At 45.1% G+C, this 21,471-nt stretch overlaps 1 protein-coding gene across 1 annotated transcript in view; it reads right to left on the bottom strand.

The window, feature by feature from the left end:
- The window catches only part of fbxl17 (F-box and leucine-rich repeat protein 17), a 198,499-nt gene that overhangs the window by 9,736 nt on the left and 167,292 nt on the right, over positions 1-21,471 (bottom strand). Inside the window, exon 10 of the mRNA XM_086112264.1 lies at positions 8,610-8,752. Within this exon, the coding sequence (XP_085968390.1) occupies positions 8,610-8,752 (143 nt within the window). The remainder of the gene's footprint in view (positions 1-8,609; positions 8,753-21,471) is intronic.

Here is a 21,471-nt window from a genome sequence, read left to right as displayed (position 1 = left end):
CAACCACACTGAGCCTTCGTCTCCTTTCTGGCCATGACTTCTTGAGATTATGTTGGCCTCTGTGGAGCTGAGCATACAGCCATGGATGTAGAAGAAAATGAGGTGCCGGCCACGGAAAAAAAAAAATGCTTAATTGAATGAATAAATGACGTGGGCAGAAAACCGACATCCCAACAACCTTGAATTGCCCTTGAATAAACTTGAAGATGAAAAGCAGGGAAACGAGTACATGCGGGTCAGGAGAGGTTCTGGACGTTATCTGTTGAAGGGCAATTCTGAGCTTCCCCGTCTCACTTTATTTCACCCTCCCAGCGCTTTTGAAACAAGACGAGCGGATGACCACGAGGAGGCTTCAGTTAAGACCCGCAATCAATACAGCTCCTCTGTGCAGGATGAAAGTCCCAAGATTACGCCCGCAAATCATAAATGGCAAATGACCGCGTCACACTGTGAAGATGGTGATTTTTTTTCTTTTAAATGCCCGTCGAAAGAGCGGAAAATAGGAAAACCGGAGAGCCCCATCTTCCAAACTCACTACCTTTGCTCTCATTGCCTCCGTTTCACAGGCCTAATGCTCGGCACCCCCCGCTGTTCACAATAACAACACTCATCAAAGAAAGTTTGGCCTAACTCTCATTTCCTAAACGAGAGTTGAAATGGCTTCTAACTCTTCACAATGCTTCATCTTTGTTTTCCTCACTGCAAACCTCCGGGCCCCGAACAATTAGGCCCTTGTTTATGTCTGCAAATTGCTATGCCGTGCCTATCTGTGTGGAGTCCCTGGCAGCTGGATGCTCCACTGGAACAACCATATTGATTGGGATGTCTGCTCTTTTAACAAGGTCTGTCTGCTTTCCCCATCTGGGAAAGAAAAGCAGAGGGCAGATCTGCTCCTACCTGTTCCCAAAACACTGCTCCGCCTCCGTTCAGGTAATGGCGACATACTTCCAAAGTGCTTACGCAAAACACTTACGGAGGGGGGGGGGGGGGGGGGGGTCAGCTCATACGCTATCGCTTTATTTGACTTTGACGTACTTTCTCTCCATTTCTGTCTTTTCCCCTTTGCCACCTCATTTGACTTTCGAGCTCTCTCCTTCATCACCCCCATTAAGGTGACAACTCATCGTCCCGTCCCACTGGTCAGTGTCGTTAGTTTACTAGTCTACATTCTTGCTGACGTCCACGAGTTTTGCTCCCTTCTGTTTCTCGACATGGGCGACCCATTTGTTTTCACTCTAATGAAGTAGTGGAAAAGGGCGGTGGGGTGGGGGTGGGGGGGTGTATAGGCGAGGGAGACCGTTAAAAGAAGGAGAGGGAACAGAGGAGCCAAAGTTGACATGCAAAAAGTAGGGGAGGAGACAAAGCGGACAGAAGATGATATGGGGAAAGAAAATAGGTACAGGACATACACGCGCAAGCTGCGAAAACATTTCGAAAGAAAACATTCCACTGAGGCTGAATGAGATCAAAATCCCCAAAGTGATACATCATCAGACAATGAAGGCTCCGAATGTTCCCAGGATAGTCTGCAAGACGAAACTGGAACTCATGTACCGTATTTCCCGCGCTATAAGGCGCACCTAAAAGCATTCCATTTTCTCAAGCGCGCCTTATTTATGGACCAATATTCTGATTTCTTGGATGTAGTGTTTTAAATGTTTCGTAAAGCTATATAAATAAAGCTGTATTGTATTGTATTCCCTTTAGCATAGCTCCCTCTCGTGCAGTGGTTCTTAACTCGGGTTCGGTGAATCAGTCGCAGAGGTTCAACGGAGCCTGTGCCATGGAGGTTAAGACACAGTCGACTCAACATGTCAATGAGTTATGACACGCACATTTGACAATCGCTGGCTACAGATGATCACATGACATTGCTTGTCCAATCAATTTAGTTCGCTCAGTAGTCACCGTGCGACTGTCGTGAAATTACGTTATACAATTTTAAAAACCTACACTGATGTCATGTAATTTTATTTACTTGTTTCTGTTTTTAATAAATGTGTTTTTTTAATGTCTTGAATTGGTCCCAAAAAAAAAAATCTTATTTTTATTCTTCACTGGATGGTACAAAAAAACAGCTCTCGGCTGTTCCAAATGAAAAACCGCCATTTGGGCATGCGCCCTTGGAAGTCACGCAAGACCCGTGATTCCTTTTCAGAGCAAAGTGAACTTTCTTTGATCACGTCGGTCCAATTTAGCACAGAGACTTTTTTTATGAGAAGAGCATCTTTCAGATGCTGTGATACAGTTTGATATATTTCTTTAGCACACGCCTGGAGACAAATAAAACAACCCGTGTGGATCTGAGGAGCGCAGTGACACAATTTATAGGATTGGCTTGCACTCAATGTGACTTTGCAGAAAATCAAGCGACCTCACCTGGATATGTGACACTGTGAGTGGATATATGTCAGCTCTGTGGTAGCCAAAAGCGTCATTTGCATTTATTATAATTTACCGTGATGGCATGTGATGGTGTCTTAAAGCGTTTTGAGCTAGGATTGAAAAAGAAAAAAAAATCCCCCACAAAATTACCATGATACTCAAAAGTATAAGACAAAAAAAAAAAAAACAAGTTCATGTGTGCATGTGGAAGTGTGGAAAGATGAATTCCGCCCACACAAAACCCCGAACATTTAACTCCAACCCGCTGACATATGCTGCGCTGCTGAGCAAAGAGAAAAAGACAAATCAGTTTTCCAGAACATTCCTCCTCTTTTTGTGAAGTCTCTTAGTTGAATGACATCAAAAAAGACCGGGACCAATTTACAGCCGCGAGTCGGCCCAATTAATTTATTTGATTCTTTTCGGGTGGATCAATGGCCTTCTTGTCAGTGCCTGGCGGTTGGGGCCCCGGAGGCAGAGGTGTAATCATCGGAGGCGGACCGAGCACGACATGTGCAGAGGCCTGGAGGGGGCGGCTCTGATTTCAATGCTCCATTATGAGCTGCGCTCGCAGCAAATAACACAAATTCCTCACGCGGTCACGCGCAGAAATGTTGCATTTGCGCGCGGTGCAACACAAAAAGGAAATCACTCCGACTGACGTGTGTGTGTGTGTGGGAGGGGGGGGGGGCAAGAAAAATATCAGAGGCGCAGAGGGCGCTACATTAACGCCGTATATGGTCAGCTACTGCGAGGAACGAGACGAATTCGGTACATATTCTGACAATCAAATCGACTTGTGGCTTGTGCTAAGTCAGTGCAGGAAAAGAAAAGAAAAAAAAGAATTCTTCATGCGACTGCCTGGCAGCAAAGCGTATACAGTAGGGAAGCAGGTTTGTATAAACGGTGACGCTTGGAAATCGATCCTTCACACCGCTCCACGCGAGGGGCGCCAGCTGGATCCTGTTAGCAGTTCCTAAATGAATTCTACACTCCTGAGGTCCGGCTGTGACATTCAGCCGGTGCATTAAAATTCCCGGCCATTTGACAATTCCAAACAAATTTGGGGGCGAGGCCGAGGCAAGGAAGCTGACTTGGCTTGCCGGCGCTGCGGCATCAAGGTTATCGCAAGATTGTATTTGTCTAAGACTGACAGGACCCACTCCGAAAGGAGACTCCACTTAAGATAGCAAAGGGGGTGGGGGGGGGGGGGGCAGTGAGACGGCAGGGGCCACACGAAATCTGCTAACAGTAGTCTAACTTGCCGATGAAATGCTGAGTTTGTTTTTGCGAGTTTGTTCCAATCCGAGCCTTTTTTTTTGGGGGGGGGGGTACATTTATTTATCCTATATCCTTGCAGCATACACTTCCTGACAGGAAACCTCGCAAAGATAAACGTTAGCTTTGGATCATTTGCAACATTTCCCAAACAGTGTCAACATTGTTCCCGGCAAGAAATAACTACCTGCCAGGCGAGGCTGCGACAAGTACCGTACGTGTTTATAACAAATTATTTTTACTGTACAAACAACTTACGGTTGGTACGCGGGCTGATATTGTTTCAGGTCCGCGAACGCTATGTCAATTTCGACAGTAATGGCAGTCGGATAAATATAGAGGTACCTCGTCGAGTGCGCCGAGCTAAACAAATGCGCGCTGCCCAACCCGTTCAGTGTCATACGTTGGCTAGAAGAAGAAGAAAAAGAATCGCGTTCAATCATATCCGCATCGTATGGAAATTTTAACGCTATCGACATTTTAAAGAAGCGTTCCGAAGCGAGGCCGTGTTTCCTGGCCGCTCTCCATCTATGTTTAATCAGGTGATGTTACATTAGAGCTTGCAGGAAATGTGAATTTTACTGGAGGGAAACTGCCGGCATCGCCGGTCGACTATTTTTGCGTCTACCACAGGGCTGTAAAGAGCAAAGACAAATGGAATGCACGCATGCGGCTCAGCCTCACTTATTTTAAGCAATGGTGAGTTAAATCAGTACGGGGAGGGGGGGTTGGGGAGGGGCAAATTGATTTGTCAACATGAATAAGAAACACTGTGGCTGAGATAAATGCGGCGTCACGTAAATTTGCACAAGACTTTCATTCCGTGAGAACCTTCTGGAATGGCGAGCAAGGCGGCGAGCTTCAGTGTTTCTGTTTTGTTTTTTGTTTTTTTCCCAGAAGGAAAGAAATGCAGTGGAGAGATGAGATTAGTTAGCCTCGCCATCCGATTGGACACGTGCGTCTTGCTGCGATCCACCGATAAAGTGAGCAACGTCTTCCCACGGGCATCTTGTACAAAACTCCTTCAAGACAATGCGGACGGGCTGTTCTCTGACAAAGGTCACCGCATGCACATCCGCAACTGGTGCTTGCAATCAGAACATGACGACTCAATAAAAAAAATGGACAAAATCATGTTCAAGACTAGATTTCAACAATGTCTCAAGTGAAACTTGCGGTATACTGTATATGTACACCACACACAGAGAGATATCCCCCCCTGCCCCCCCACGTACTGTCACGAGCAAGATGAGGGGGAACGGAAACCCCATAGCAAGGCTACGAATCCGATCATGGGCGACAATAACACCTGAACTGCTGCCAAGGGCTAATTAGCTGCACGCCACGCAGCCTCGACGCCGTCATGAATGCAAAAGGAGGCCCGACAAAAGGACCGAGGGCATATTAGCATAATACAATTCTCCGAAAGTTGCTCACGTTGACATGTTCAAATTTTATTTGTGTCTTTCGACAATAAGGCTTGAAATATTTGACTCATCAATTGAGCGCGAGGGTTGTTTTCTGGGGTCGGAATATATAAAAGCATGTTGGGAGCCCTGACCGAATGAAGATGAATAACTAATTAATTTCTCGCCTCAATGAAACTATTCCACTCTGACGGAGAATGCAAACGGCAGCCTGAGTCGTTCTTGCAAGCGTAATCTTCATGAACCAGACCGGCCAAACTAGCCCGGTCAAATGAAGAAAAATATAGCACGGCATGTTGATTTCGCATGTGTCTTTTGTGTATCTGTGTGATTTCACAACAAAGACCGTTCATTTCTATCTACCGGCGACTCCTGATTGCGGAAACTGCTGCTCACCACATTGTGGTTGGAAAAAAAATACATAAAAAAAAACAACAACCCTAAAATACCACAATTAAATACTTTTCCACTTTTCTTCACAGTTGAGTCCTGTCAGGGCTCAGCGCTCACTAAGTGTAATTCTTGTAACCGTGATCCGAAAAAATTATTGCCTCGGAAAGGAATATTAAATCAGACAAATGCTGTCATTCGCGAAAAAGGTCTTCAACTTTTTGTTCAACGCTAAAGCTAATGGCAACATGCGCAATGCAATAATAAATAATTTGCACTGAATACGAGAAGTTGAAAGGGCGATTGAAGGGACCCCGGGAGAGCCAAATGAGGATAGCGGGAGATGGAGGGATGAGAGTAGGAGTTGAAGGCAACGGCAAAGCCTGCTCGCTGAGAAAACCTCAGGCTCCCTCCTCGCTCGGACTTTGGCTCTCACCTATTTACCTCTTTTATTCGCTCTCTAACTCTTAACGGTCTGGGTGACCTCGCTCTAACAACAAGCCATTTCTGTTTATTTGTTTGCCAACCGGAGCGAACAGCAGTTTGACCTTCTCTCTCCTCAAACTTCCCACTAAAGCCCCCCTTCGACATACCGCATACGCGCAACGCAAGCGGCCTGATCTTTTCCCACTCGGGTCAGCCCTCATCAGTGTTAAGAGGCGTAGTTCTGATGCTAAACTGTATTTTAGGATGTGAAAAACTAAACCGGCTGAGAGGGGCAATTGCGCACTTAATTCATTTGGTAATTCGAAGACGGTCTTGGACTTGACCTTGGAAACTGTCAAACTCTTCTCGTTGCTCCATTCACACTCCATTACTACTCTAATAGCAGCAATTACCGCCTTGCTTAGCCGTGTCATCCCCAAATTCCCCCCTCTGAGCATAGGGAGCGCAAATCGTTTATCTTTCCATCCTCCGGGCGACACTACGAGTACCATGGGAAGGCAAACGCGCAGGTAAATAAGCGTTGAGGGACACGCGCACGCGTACGCTGAGCTCGGAAAGAAACAAGGAGACATTGTTATTCCGCCGAAGATGTCGGTCATTCCAGAACACTTTTTTTTTTTTTTTTTAATGAGCATGGCTGCAGATATCGATCGTCGGGTCACGCAGTTGGCCAAGCAGGCGGGAAGTAAATGAAAATGGAATCTAAGTAATCACCTGCTATGTAATGCAGTTAGTCTTTATTACCCTGAGATAAATATGATAGATACACATTCCCGTATGCAATCATGTGAACTGAGCGCGCCGCTTCAACCACTGAGACCTTACACGCCGGGGGTCGCTGTCAGACCTTCATATGTTTCATTTTATGATGAAATAAAGAGATAAATACAGTGCGAGCGATGCTCTGGTCTCGCTTCACGATCGCGGGGTGGGCATGCTTATCAACGAAATCCAAAGGGTCAAGCTCAAACCTTTGCCACAGAGAGCACAGATATTATAACGAAGGAATAGAAATGATGAGTTGCCAACCTGATGGAAAAGGACCCCGTTTGGAAGTGGATTCCCCGCCCTGCCGCATTCTTCCGCGAACACGACGCGCAACGGCTTATAAAGGGTGGCTCGAAAAAGAAATGGCGACGCTGCACTGAGAAAACAAAAGTCACGTTAAAATATCGGCCATCCATCCATCCATCCATCCATTTTCCGATCCGCTTTATCCTCGCATGGGTCGCGGGGGTGCTGGAGCCGATCCCAGCCGTCCTTGGGCAGTTGGCGGGGGACACCCTGAACCGGCTGCCTGCCAATCGCAGGGCACACAGAAACGAACAACCATCCGCGGTCACACTCACACCGAGGGACAATTTAGAGCACAGGAGTCAAACTCAAGGCCCGTCAGGTCATTTTATGTGGCCCGCGAAAGCAAATCATGTGTGCCATTACGCTACGGTCGTCATGCGCTTACCACGAGAGTGGTGCAAAAATGCTGCGGTTTCTGCATAAGGCCACTCTTTGTGATTTTTTTTTTTTTTAATGTTCAAAAAGCAAACGGCAAAATATGTTTTTGATTTTTATTGGAAAGCAACTGTGTGTGTGCGTTGCTCTACCTATTCAATGATGACCAGACACACCAAACGGCCACAACATGAGCATTTTTCACAAGCTGTCAAGGGCAGCAATGTTAATATTGTGGTGGTAAGGCCAAGCTATGAATAAAATATTTGCAACATAATTCTGTGCATTTTGGTCTTTATGATTCCAAAAGGGTGAAGAGTTGCATTGATGCCAGAGTGACTCAAACTGTAAAAATGAATTCCTGTGTCCACACCTTTAACCAGAATCTTGCCATAATTTAATTGGTTTATCTTTGGCTCCAATTTTTGGGAACCGTTTAGCTTTTTCTTTTTTTTTGCATAATCCTCCTAACTGTATAAATTCACTAGATGGTACTGAATGGTGTGGACAACGTATTAAAACAACAAAGCAAGTGGTAGACTTTTGTACAGTACGGACTGCCAAATGAGACCAAGAAGAGAAGAAAAAATAAGATTGAAAGTTGTTGTTCGTAAAATGGAATATTTGACACGTGGTCAAATTACCCCAAACTCATCATTTGATATTTGTTTGTCCTATCTTGTAAAAGATGAATTTTACTGATCATCTTTCTAAAATGTTTGTCCTCATTAGAGTGAGCTGGGCAAGATTCCACACTGGATTGACTCGACAGTGTTTCGTATTCGAATGAGAAAGTGGAACTTTCCGGATCAGGTTTGGTTCAACAATTTAGCATTTAAAATGAAAGATGTTTCATTCTCTTTTGTTTTATGCGTCGTTTTGACAGTAAACTTCAACACAGAGCGATAAACAGCTTCAAGCAGGAAGACTTTGCCTCTTGTTTGGACAACTGCATGAGCGACTCTTATTTTGTTTTACGACGGCCTCCGGCAAGACGCATTTGTCATATTGATCCAGGTTCCCTTGAACAAGTTTATCTGTGTTTTAATCAGTTTAAACATAATCACGTGTGAGGACGCGGTACAACTAGAAGGTCACATGTCGTGGTTTTTTTTCTTTTTCTCATACATCCCCCACAATAAATGGGGCTTCACTGTACGGCGGAATATTGCTGTGTGGATCGCCATGCTGAGGAGACGGCGTCAGACATTTTGCGGCAAACATGGTTACCTTGTCACATCTCATGAGGCCCAGGTAGCGCAGGGATTTGCTGGTCTCTGCGATTTGCATGGCACCCTGGTCTGTGATGTCCTTACACCAGCCGGCATCCACGGTCTCGATGGTGCTGCTATACTGGCCTATGGCTATCAGAGCTGTAAACACAGGGTGAGAATTTGGGGGAAGGAGGCAAGGGGGGGGGGGGGCACAGAAATGAGAAAAAGCGTTAGTCTGACAACCTTTCTCATGCAAATGTAACAGCATCACGCTCCCGCAGGGGCCGACTGAGATTCGAGATGAAACCAGGGCAAGTTTGTGTGGCCACAGATGTGACACATTCTTTTAGCGTTGACGCAACACCCCGCGATCATGCACGCACACACCCCATCGCGCAGACACAAATCTCTCACACACGCGCGCTTGTTTGGGCTGCTGCAAGATGAAATGTATTACAGTGTTAGCGTTGGTCCACAATACCGAAGCGATGGAGAATGTGAAAGGGTAACTACTCCCATGTTCCAATATGCCGAGATAAACAAACGTCTTCTGATGATTGGGCCAGCGGAAGGAGATGTGCGCTTCGACAGTCGATTGATTAGCTGGGCCTGATCTTTGTTCTCCCACTTTCTCACAACACCGGCTAATTAGAGCGGAAAGGTAGGTGGAGCAAGGATGAGAGAGAGAGAGAGATGAAAGAGGAAAGTTAAAGACAGAGCCGGCCTTTGACAGAACCGCTAAATAGTCACTTAGCCTCATGATGTCGTTTTCTCATTTGCACCACAAAATCAATTGACCGGCGGGGCAAAGTGAAAGATTCGGGATCTGCACTTCCAAAAGTTTGGGAAACATTCACCGCAATATTTAATTCCAACACGTTAGGTCACTGACAGAAAAGGTCATCTAATGAAGTGTGTTAGGGTCCAACCGAAAGAAGCTCAGAGTTAGAACGTGACGTTAAAGAAAGGGCAATATTGATCATTTTCTGCATGCAATTATCAATCTTTCCTCAGATTCATTGATCATGTGTACAGTATGCAACATATGTATCGTATCGCTCGGGGCAAGCATTTCACATGTGGTTCCGTTTGTGCTTCAGCGTGCTTCAGATCGCCAAGAGTAAAAGCAATTATAGCTCAACAGGCAGTAACAAAAAAGCCTTTGAAGTTGCAGTATGTTTTGTGTAAAGCGTTACTGCGGGGACGAGAGCGTGCGCAGTGTCGAGCCGTGCACACACGGGACATGAATGTGTGTTTGGGTGTGTTCGACCCTTCTTGTCATGTCCAACCACATTTATCCCAAATGTAATTACCGGTGCTCCCAACTCTTGTTAATTGCATTCCCACAGAGCTTCAATTAGAATTTCAATGGAAAAAAAGACGAGCACGTGAGATGAAAACTGAATTTACTCGACAGTGGACCGTCAAAAACCTTTTGGGGAGGTCAGACCTAAAATAGCAACAAACTGAAGGTGTAAAAGTGACAACAATCTAGAATCTGAGGAAAAACAGGACAAGATATGAGAGCAACAAATTCATGTCCCAATTCAGCATTGGTTCCCATGAGAGAGTGCATTGGACCTTATAAATTGGGACGCCTTTGGAAGATTTCCTGGTCGCATCACATTTTTCTATATTACAATGCTAGCTGGCTACATGCGAGAATAACCAACGTTACATAAATTCATTATGTCCCCCCCAAAAGGGAAGTACGGGCGGGTCGGCCTGGTGGTCGACTGGTTAGCGTGTCGACCTCACAGTGCAGAAGTGCAGGGTTCGATTCCGGCTCCGGACTTCCTGTGTGGAATTTTCATGCTCTCCCCGTGCCTGCGTGGGTTTTCTTCGGGTATTCCAGTTTCTCCCATCAATCCAAAAACATGCGTGGCAGGCTAATGGAACATTCTAAATTGTCCCTAGGGGTGAGTGTGAGCGCGGATGGTTGTTGGTCGATGTGTGCCCTGTGATTGGCTGGCAACCAGTTCAGGGTTTAACCCGCCTACTGCCCAAAGACAGCTGGGATAGGCTCCAAGCATGCCCTGCGATCCTTTTGAGGATAAAGTGGTTCATTAAATCGATGGATGGAAGTACATGCCACACGAAAGCTGCATGTATATCAGAATAGTTTGGTAAGATTTGGTAGAGACACTTGGAGAAAGAAAATCTACAGTAACTCTTGCTCATATTAAGAGAGAAATTATCATTTTTAGTCGCAGCCTAATCTCAGACTTGGATATGAAAACGACTGAGATGACGGGAGTGCGCGGTGACTCCAGTGAAACTCGAAAACATCCTTCTGACTTTCAGTTTCTTGTCTGAGACCGTGACAATCTTTCAGTGTAAACCCAGCATCATACTCAATAACTTCTTTGCTTATGTCTCGCACTCAAACAGATTCACTTGCATTATTTCTTTTGAGGCAAATGGTTTTGAAATCTCTCAAAGGATAGTGGATCAGATTTGTGGCTCCACTTTAGTTCCTCTTTTGCAGCGACTCCGTTTCTTCCCACTGAATTTACCGTATCCAGACCAAAAAGAAGAGGAGAGAGCACGCGGCCCTATGAGGACGCAAATGAAGCTCAAGATCATTTTCTGGGGGCTGACGCAAACTGAAAGGAGTCAGATAATCGGTCAGAACAAAGCAAGCGTCGTGGGCGATTACACTGGTGGCTATTCGAGCTTAATATTCCTGAATGCGCTCGTCTCCTCCCTGCTCCCGCCATCACCCTCCATCGATGGACTGTAAACTGCAACCACTCCCTCGGGGGGTAAATGGAAATCGTTGGCTCCTTTTTGCAAGGGAGAAAGCCTTTTTTTTCTCTGAAAAAAAGGTTTTTGCTCGAGCAAAATCACTTTTGTTCACCTGGGTGGTGAAAGTGGAGTGCAGTCGATGGATGGAGACTTCACTGCATTTTTCTTTCCAATCCGTTCAAAAGTGGCAATTAAGATCGAGACAGACCAAAGTCCCATATGAAGGCATATGCATAAGGAAAATGTCGGACTGTTAGCTCGCGAGTTGAGATGAACGATGAATCCAAATCTGATTCTCAAAGTGCTCTCTAAATACAGTTGAGTTGAGACATCTAACATCCTTTAATCCTATCTCGGTTTCTCTGTTTCATTGACATGGACTGGGAAAAAAAACAAAAAACGACATAAATAAAATTGTTAGCTTTTTTTTCCTCCCGAAAAACTTGTGATTGGCAGAGTCTAAGTGACCGTGGGATCAGGAAATTGTCTTTGCTGACTGGTAATGATTTTCTGTCGACAAAAAAAGATGAAGCGATATGCAAGAAGAGCTCACGTAGGTGGGGGTGGTGGTGGGAGGGGGGGGGGGGGGGGGGGTGGAAGAATTGGAGGAGAAAAGAGAAGGAAAATCACATTTTGGCAGCCAGAGCTGTGACTGAGTGGTGACTACACACTCAGTGACGGTAATGAGGACACACTTGGCGGCCCAGTCTGAAAATGGTTTTGAGAGTGCTGTGTGTGTGGTGACTGGTGGTGTTTCAAGTGTGTGTGTGGAGGGAGGGGGGGGGGGGGGGGGGAGAGAAAAAAAAGAGAAGAAATACAGATTGACCTTAAATCTTGGATCTCATTCATACAGACGAACGCACAGTTCAGATTGTCTTCCGTTTCTAGCAAAATGCTTTGTTTGTCTGGGACTCTCTCGGGATTTGACACAGCATGTCTTTGTGTCAGTCAATCACCAAAAAGGCTAATCGGTCAACAGAGCGATGCAAATGATGGGCCACTCATTGTCTTTATACGGTGTCAAACCAAAGCTTTCACTTACTGAATTACTGAAACATTTATTTTATTTTTTAACTCAAAAGAGAGAAAATGGTGTTTGAAGAACTGTTTTGGTCAATTGTTTGACAGGAGAAGAATATTTTGGAGACACAAAATGCTAATCTTTGAAAATGAAAGTTTGAGGAAATGCGACCAAAGTACGGAGGAGCGTCAGCATCGTGTGATGAAAGCAAAACGACAACTACAAACTTGGAGAAAAAAAAAATCTGAAAGGATTTACTAAACTATTTGCCGAGTGGTGCTTTTATCAAAATAAGCCAGTGTGTTCTTTAAAGAAGAGCAAACAACATAATTGAAAGCTTTTCTGAATGGAAAAAAAAACGGCTGCTATTTACCCTGAATGGAGGTGACAAACGATGTTCAGAAGTTTGAGTTTCTATGGATTGAAGCAACTGGAAACTTGAAAAAGCAACTCTAAACGCTCGGCACTGATGTTTCTTTTCGCCTAACGCTGATGACTGACGCAATATTTCCACAATCACCTTTTCAAATTTTATCTGCAGGATCAGCTCGAGAAAAACACACCATCCAACCACGTCAGAGAAAACAGCCGCAAGTTTTACGTTCCAAAGTCTGCTTGTTCGAATTTTAACACAACTCTTGAGCTGTCCAGACCCAAAGGGTGAACGACAGAGCCAAGCCTTAAATCTTTTGCCGTTCCATTAACCCCCCCCCCCCCCCGTTATCTCAAAAGCCGGACACTCCCAAGCTATTCGTTTTTTTTCTCCGACCGGTTATTCAAGCGCCATAAACGCCGGAATTATCCAAACATAGGCGGGGTTCCCGAGGACGCAAACTGCTCTCGCAACAGCGTGGGGGGGGGGGGGGGGGGGGTCAGGCGCTGGTCAATACGGAGATGACCGCAATGTGAGAAGGGAACCTTCTTGTAATCAGTTTACTCTCCTATCTGAGAGCCCGACCTCAGAGCTCCAGAGGTTAAGCATCTTTTTACAGGCTTATGAGATATTCACTTATTACATTGTCCTAAATGATGGTGTGCCATTACAGCTATCTCAACTGCGTCAAAGCCATCCCGGTGCCTGTTGGCCGTAACTTTATACCCCATATTTTAGCCGCTGATTAAGACAGAGTGTTGACTAAAGACATGATGTTACAGCGCCAAGATTTACGTGATGGACAATGTGCTTGTGTGGGGAGGATTTAAAAAAAAAAAAAAGGGTGTGTGCGTGTGTGTGAGGGGGGGGGGTTGCGGGGTAATGGTGCAACAGGAAAACAGGGTCTCATTACGGTTGATGCATCCCAGAGAGCGCAACTGTCAGTTCGAATGTGCAAGACATTTCGTTTGCTTCTCGGTGGTGTGTTCAGGGATACTCAGGGTTGTCACCAGACGGCCAAAACCCCCAACGACGAAGGCGCATACATTCGCACGCGATTCTTTGCGCAGTCGCGGCAAATGCTCAACGAAAAACAAAAGCGTCACATCAATTTCGAGACGGGTAATGTCGTCTTTTAAACTGACCTTTGAATATTGAGGGGGAAAAGAATCCAAAGGATTTTTGGATTAACACTGGACATTATATGACGGACCTCAAATGTCAAACTTGAGCGCGTTCTTTCGGGGCTGTCCTTTTCTCTTTCGATTTAAGGGTTTGACGGGATTCTTGAACGCGAAACTTGTCGAGCACAGACTCACGACGTTCGCTTGAAAAAATAAAAGCAATGGATTGCATCAAAAAAAGAAGCCAGCCCTTCAAGAGACTCTCCATTTGTGGACATGATTGTTCACACAAAGATATTAAACCATGGTGTCCAAATGAAGGCCCGGGGCCCAGATCTGGCCCACCACATCATTTTATGCGGCCCGCGAAAGCAGCTCAAACATGTCAACGTCCATGATCCTTTCTAAAATGTCTTCCAAAATTTTAAATTCTCATTTGTAATAAATAAGAGATAGCTTCTCAACATTTTCTTGTTCCCGAACCCCTCATGATAGGAACATAACCAATAGTCGAATCGACAGTTATTCTTGACTTCTTTACATGGTTTCAATCATAACGGCCCTCCTAGTGAAACGGTAACTAAAATGTGGCCCGCCCCAAAAACGAGTTTGACACCACTGCACTAAAACCTTTCATGCACCCTGTAACCTGATAACATGATAAGCTGTCCACTGTGGTAACCGCTGTCCCTGAAAGGGTTAAAGAATGATCGGCTAAATTCATTTGACCTCTGTGGCAAATCAAAACAGCAGATCTGAAGCCCAGTCTTTCAGATTGTGTGGCGTCCCGCAGGATGCGTTTCCCGGTCACCTAACACAATGATCATTTCACAAAGTTCTGTGCCCACGTTTACGTTCCAGGGAGCCGCACAACTAATGAGTTTCATCTAGTCAGCCAAGGGTTTTGCCATTTCTCTGACCGTCTCCATCAGTCTTCAGTGACTCCACTGACGACTATTGGAGGAATCACAGGAAATAGTAACATCAATTCCAAGTTCTAGTGTTTATTTTACAAGAGAATGCGAAGGACTCCAGTCTTAACAACCGCTACGGTGTCGATGTCATGCTTGTTGAACTGCTTGTCAGCACTGGCGAATATTGGTCACGGCAGAGTTTACGCCCATGTTCATTTATCGTCCCGAAGCCGTAAACCCTGTGAAAGGTTAACTCAACAAGTATCATGTGGATGTCACTTGTCACTCTTGTGATGGGTGCTTGACTGGGCCAAGAGTTGCGGGTCTCATGGTTGCAATGACTGATGGAATGACACACAAGGCTCCACTTCAAAGCTAAGCGGGCGTCACGCAAAAGGAGCGGCGCTAATGTTATAAAGAATAAAGCACTTAAAACAAACATTGCGCAAATGTTTAGACGAGATCCAGATTTTCGCCGAGCCGGGATGCGCAGTCAGTCTTTATTTGGAAAACAACAAGAAAACACGTTTGAATGAGAGACGGTGTGCACCCTGAAGTGGTTGTCAGTCCATCACAGATGTGAACACACCGTTCTACTTAGATCTCTGGATCTGGGTCTCAACTTTTGAACTGGCTACAGCAATTCGCAGTTCCAATGGAAATGATGAGGTGAAAAGAGGAGCAGATAGATTGAAAAAGAACAATGAAAAAGTAACCGCAATGCGTATGGTGGCCTGGCATCTGACTATAACACACACACACACACACACACACACACAACACAGTGAGACTCTTAGTAGCTGATGTGTGATAACCTTCTAGAAAGAGACGCTGAGTGGAAACCGGGAAAGCAGATTGTGGAGGTTGGCGAGTGAGTGGCAGCGGGCGGCCCAGATAGAGGAAGAGTGATGGGCAAGGACAGATAGACCGAGTGAAGGCCCGATAGGAAGAGATGGCGCTGTCGCCGAGGTGACCTACAACAAGGTTCCTTTCAGCACTCATCAGCGACTCGGTGCGACAATGGGACACTTAACACTCGACTTTATTCATCAAGGCTCAAATGGGCTGAACATCCCGAGCGCCCGCAGAATGAAAGCGCCCGACGTGTGTTGCGTTAAGAGCACTTAATGAGACTTCAGGACGGGTGAGCACACTCAATTTGAAGAATCCTAACAGGAAGAACGTTCAGTGAGAAAAAGGTGGAAGACGACGGCGCGGAACAGCTGCCCAAGTGATTACTGACAAACCTTTTAAACATCGTCAAGAAAGATGACTTTTTCCTTTGAAATTTAAATCGAAGTTCATTTGTTACTTTTTTTTTCCAGACTTCTTCCTTAAACATCTGCCACATACTGTGGAGACGGCCACGAGGGATTATCTCACACCAGACATTTTTGTAAATATTTTATTACCGTATTTTCACGACTATAAGGCGCCATTAAAAGTCTTAAATTTTCTCCAAAATGGACAGGACGCCTTATGATGCAGAGCGTCTTGTGTATGCGCTGAGTTCCAAAACCTGACTGACAGCCGACACCCTGTTTATATAGAGAAAAGGCGGAAGTGACTGTGGACAGGCATGCGGCAAAGAAGTCGGCCAATCAGTGAAGGGTGGGCGTGTATATATACATATATGGAGAGAGAGAGAGAAGGCAGACGTGAGTGACAGGCATGCGGGGAAGAAGTCCGCCAATGAGTGAAGGGTGGGCGTGTAAGTGGACGCTACAAGCAGGTACCAACACCTGTATAGAGTGTGGCTATGTGCATTGTTGCAAAACAACTTCGGTTTTGGTTTCTAAGAACCCCAGAAAATATATTCTACAAAGAGACACGCCTACGAAGCTCAGTTCAAACTTCAAGCCATCGGTTATGCTTTTGGCATGCGTGCCCATCTCACGGCAGCGGTGAAAAACCAAGTCAAGCAAATGAACTCTGAGCTTGCCGTTATTCCAGGAGGCTTGACTAAAGAACTCCAACCGCTGGACATCGGCATCTACCGGGCGTTCAAAGTAAAGTTGCGAACGGCATGGGAACAATGAATGATCGATGGCAAACACAACTTTACAAAGAGTGAGAGGCAGCGCCGGGCGAGTTACGCCACAATTTGCGAATGGATTGTGGCTGCTTGGACGAACGTGTCTGCTTGCACTGTTGTTCGAGTTTTTGGCAAAGCCGGCATCATTTCTGTGGAGCCACATGGCAATGAGAGTGACTGACAACGAGAGGGAACACGGCGTTTTTGATGGATTACCGGTACTTGCACAATTGTTCAATTCTGATACAGAGGATGAGGACTTTGATGGATTTCTGGGTGATGATTGATCGAAAAACGTGAGTACATTGTACGATGGCTAAATAAAATACAACGGAACTCAGTTTTGCTTCCGTTGCCTTTTTAAAAATGTGTTTTTAGCTTGTATCTGTATGTCTTGGCATGCTACCGTATGCTTCAAGCTAACGTGTTTTTAGCGTGCGCGCATGAATGCCGTATGTTTAAGCTGGCGTATGTTTTACCACTTTAAAATTGCGCCCAATAATACAGTGCGTTTTGTCTATGTGTAAAATACAGAAATAGCACCCATTAATGAGACTGCGCCCAACCATACGGTGCGCCGAATGGTCGTGAAAATACGGTACATCTTTTCGAAGGGAAAAACCTGGAACAAAAGGGCACTTTGCTACACTGTAAATTACGGTACATACAACTTGAACAGCAATATCTAACCTGCAGGCAACAAAAGTGAGTACACCCCTCTGTGAACATGTCTGAAAAGAAGATAAATCCATTCATCCATCCATCCATTTTCTAATCTGCTTTATCCTCGCAAGGGTCGCAGGGCTTGCCTATCCCAGCTGTCTTCTGGCAGTAGTCGGGGTACACCCTGAACCGGTGGCCAGCTAGTCGCAGGGCACACAGAAACAAACAACCACCCACGCTCGCACTCACACCTAGGGACAATTTAGAGTGTTCAATCAGCCTGTCATGCATGTTTTTGAAATGTAGAAGGAAACCGGAGTACCCGGAGAAAACCCACGCAGGCACGGAACGGGACAACATGCATACTCCACACAGGAAGGCCGGAGCTGGAATTGAACCCGGTACATCTGCACTGTGAGGAAGACGCGCTAACCACTCGACCACTGGGCCGCCCAAAGAAGAAAAAAATTAATGGACCAGTGGAGTTACTTTGCCTTCAAAATCGACAATTGTCTTTTTCATCCAATGTTATATTCAGATGTTTCAATGTAAAACAATGAAACAATGCATTCAACTTCTTCAATATTCAAATGGAAAAAATTGGATAAATGTAACTATTTCATGATTTCACCCATACGGAGAAAAAAACCCCGAACCTCTTATCTTGGATCATATCTCTTTTAAAAGGAATAGATTTGTTGTGACATCAAATAATTGTTGGACAATTCTTGACAAGAGTACTGGCAATACGAAGCGTTATTTCAAACGGACAGCCCCCCTCTGCTCCAACTGCGCCATCCGTTTGAAGATATTAATCATCCCCACCTTTTCTACTTCTTCATATCTCTTCATCGGAGTCGTGTATGAAAGGAAGACTCTCTGACGCAAACAGAGGACGCATCGGCGAGACGAGAGACAGAAAGCCAGCGAGCATTACGCTGTCTATACATGACTTGTATGAGAGTCTAAACTGGAATTATGCTAGCAGTAGTTATGCTTTTGCTGCTGGATTATGGCTAATCCTTTCGCAAAGGGAGTAGGTCTTAAGGGTAATTACACGCTGCTATTGGATCCAGAGCCGAGAAACGGGCCCCTCTCTTCTGCTTATTTAGTTCCACGGGAAAAACTGATGCCATTTTACACGCTGCTTAGACAGAACATGGCTACATTCTCGAGCGTGGACTGTTTTTAATAATTAAGATTATTACACCGGGGCTATGGTAACTCGGGTTTTTCCGCGTCATCGCGGCTTGCGAAAACTGTGACGGCAACACAGCTGCCCCTTGCGGAAAACTTGTTGCCACCTTATCTGGAGCCTTTAAAGAATTCATTTGAAACCAGCCAGAATCATTAACAAGGCTTCCCCAGACCAAACTTTTAAATCATGACGATAACAAAATGTGTCTGTGAGTGTTTGTGTAAAGGCGTGAGAGAGTCAGAGGGGGCATAAAGTTGTTTTCAGTGCTCGAGGATGTTCGGGGGGGTGGGGGGGGGGGGGTCCCACTTAAGCCCCGAATTTGCCCTAAACCAAATGACCAAATTGCTATAAGTTGCACAACTATTAGGTTAGTGGAGCGTTTCGGGCAGACAGACCCGCCCAAAACATGTCATGCCCCTTTTCCTCCCATTAATGTGCAACCTGTGCGGTGAACAGCAGACAAACAATTGGCCGCCGTTGTGCTGCAGCCGAGAGTCAGTCCCGCAAAGGCTGAAGCGGCAGGTTTCTCTTGAAATATGCTTTTTCATATGCTGTCAGAAATATGTCAGCATGGGCTCTTCGTCAGTCATTTTCTCAGCGCAAATGGATTTCGATTAACGTGACTGCATGCTCCAACGACACACAAAACCTGTTGAAAAATCACCACGATAAGATGAGAATAAAGCGGCAGAATAAAACAGGAGGGTTTTTCTTTTTAAAGGGGAATGAGAGAAAACAAAATTAGTAAAGAGTGTTTTGTCAAATAACAAACATCGGCCATACCTGACCATAGTGCAAACATCAGTCCGTTTCTAGATGCTCATTTCGGTCACACGTACACGCGGAACAACTCGTTTCTTACCCGACAACTTCACTTCCATGGAACTGATAAGATCGCCTAAATGCAAAATGACACCTTAAAATCTTGTTTTAGTTCTGCTTCATATTCAGGAAGTGTCACCTAAAAAAAAAAAAACGTTTCCTCTCCTTTTAATGAAGTTAGCCAAGCTCACATCAAGAAAGTCACAAGCTGAGAAGTTGACTGCACACAAGGTCCATTTGTGAACAAAAAAAACAAACAAGCAACTATGAAAGTCAGATTGTTGTGTTCCAACAAACACTCTATTCAGAGACTATCATTTCAAACATCTGCTCAGCAAGAGCGAAGGGGTCCGAAAATTATTTCATCACTTCAGAATGCGATAAAAGTAATCGGGAAAAACTTTGCAGGAGTGGAAAGTTTCCTTCAAGTCAACAAAAAGAAGGAATACAAATACAAAATAAATTGACAGCTATGACGTCAAGCGCGTTGGCCAAGACATCAATACAGTTCTTGTTCTGACCAGCGGAAATGATTTCCCAAAGGTTGAAGTAGACCAGTTCAGGATTGCGTCTAAAAGGGTGGCGCCTACTAATGATCTCACCTCAGCTGCCTCAAACATCTTCAACGCATTTCAACGATGGACCAAATTTTAGGATCATAAATATTGTTTTTTGAGGAGATATAAAATATGAAATCAACTCACTTCAAAACCAGCATCAGTTTGTCAGACAGTGAAAAAAAAATCTTTAAAAATAGAGACTACAAGCTGGTAATTAATTACCAGTCTCATTTGAAGCTGACTGTCAAACTAAACATCAAACAAAGAATTACTCATTGTGAATTTAAAACAACCTTATAGATTTGCCTTACCACAGTCTGTTCAGCTTAATGCTAACAAACAATACCACCAAAAAACAAAACAGACCGCACAAATAGCACTGGAGTCATGGGTGTTTGAACCCTTCGAGCAACGGCTAATCAAACAGACAGTGGGGCAAAAAAACGTAAGGATACAATACAGAACATACGTCTTATCTTTGGTGTGATGAAAGGACTCCTTTTGCCACATCGTACAGAGTCAGTTTTGAAATTCTTCTTCAGACGCAAGGAAAATGCAAGTCAAGGTTCAGCAAAAATTTACGATGTATTTATTTCAATAGGGAAAGTTGATTTGACATACGAGTGTTTTGAGTTGCGAGCATGGCCAAGAAACGCACTGAACTCGCATTTCAAGTCCCAATGAAATTGCCCCTCAGACTTTCAAGACCTTCTGAAAAATGCAACGAGTAAAACGCGGACCAAGCAATTGACTCGACTTCACTTGTTTCCAAACTCATTAAGTCTTGAGATTCAGCAACGGGAAACGAGACAAAGCCTTCCCTTCTCAGCCAAGAGAGTTCTGACAAAGAGAGCGATTAGTCCCCGAAAGTGCAGGAAAGATGTTCAAACCGAAGTCATCATTAGCATCGGCCTTCTCTCTCTTCCATCCTCTGTGGCATTTCCTGCTCCTTAATCTCTCCCGGGGATGTTTCAAGGGTTCAGTGTCACCGTCATCCCCTCTCACGAACGCACAGGTGAACTTTGACCTCTTTACCGCGGATGTCGGCCCCTTGTGGCCGTGGTGTTTAACATCCATATGCGCATGGCTGGGTGTATACTTGCCATTTATTTATGAGACATCCAATGTCGACCTTTTACATCCACTTTAATCTGCCGCTCACGCGGCAGGCACAAACAGGCTTTGAACTGACCTCGCTGACGTTATTAATTATTGATTATATTTCCTCTGATGACAAAGTGCGCACATTCTGGAGGGGGTGACCTGCTTGCCCGAAGATCTAAACACCCCCCCCCCCGCCACCCCCCTTTCTGCTCAGACATTCACTGCACCGTGACACTTATTTAGTTGGCCACCACACAAGAGAAAACACGCCACACAGTGACAATCATTTCTGCGCCAGGCAACCAAGGAAACAAAC

This window comes from Hippocampus guttulatus, chromosome 5, assembly GCF_054856545.1.
Source record: "Hippocampus guttulatus isolate MCC_2025c chromosome 5, RoL_Hgut_1.0, whole genome shotgun sequence".
NCBI classification, from domain to species: domain Eukaryota; kingdom Metazoa; phylum Chordata; class Actinopteri; order Syngnathiformes; family Syngnathidae; genus Hippocampus; species Hippocampus guttulatus.
The sequence above is the reverse complement of the archived record's forward strand: the minus strand, read 5'-3'. Positions and strand labels throughout refer to the sequence as shown.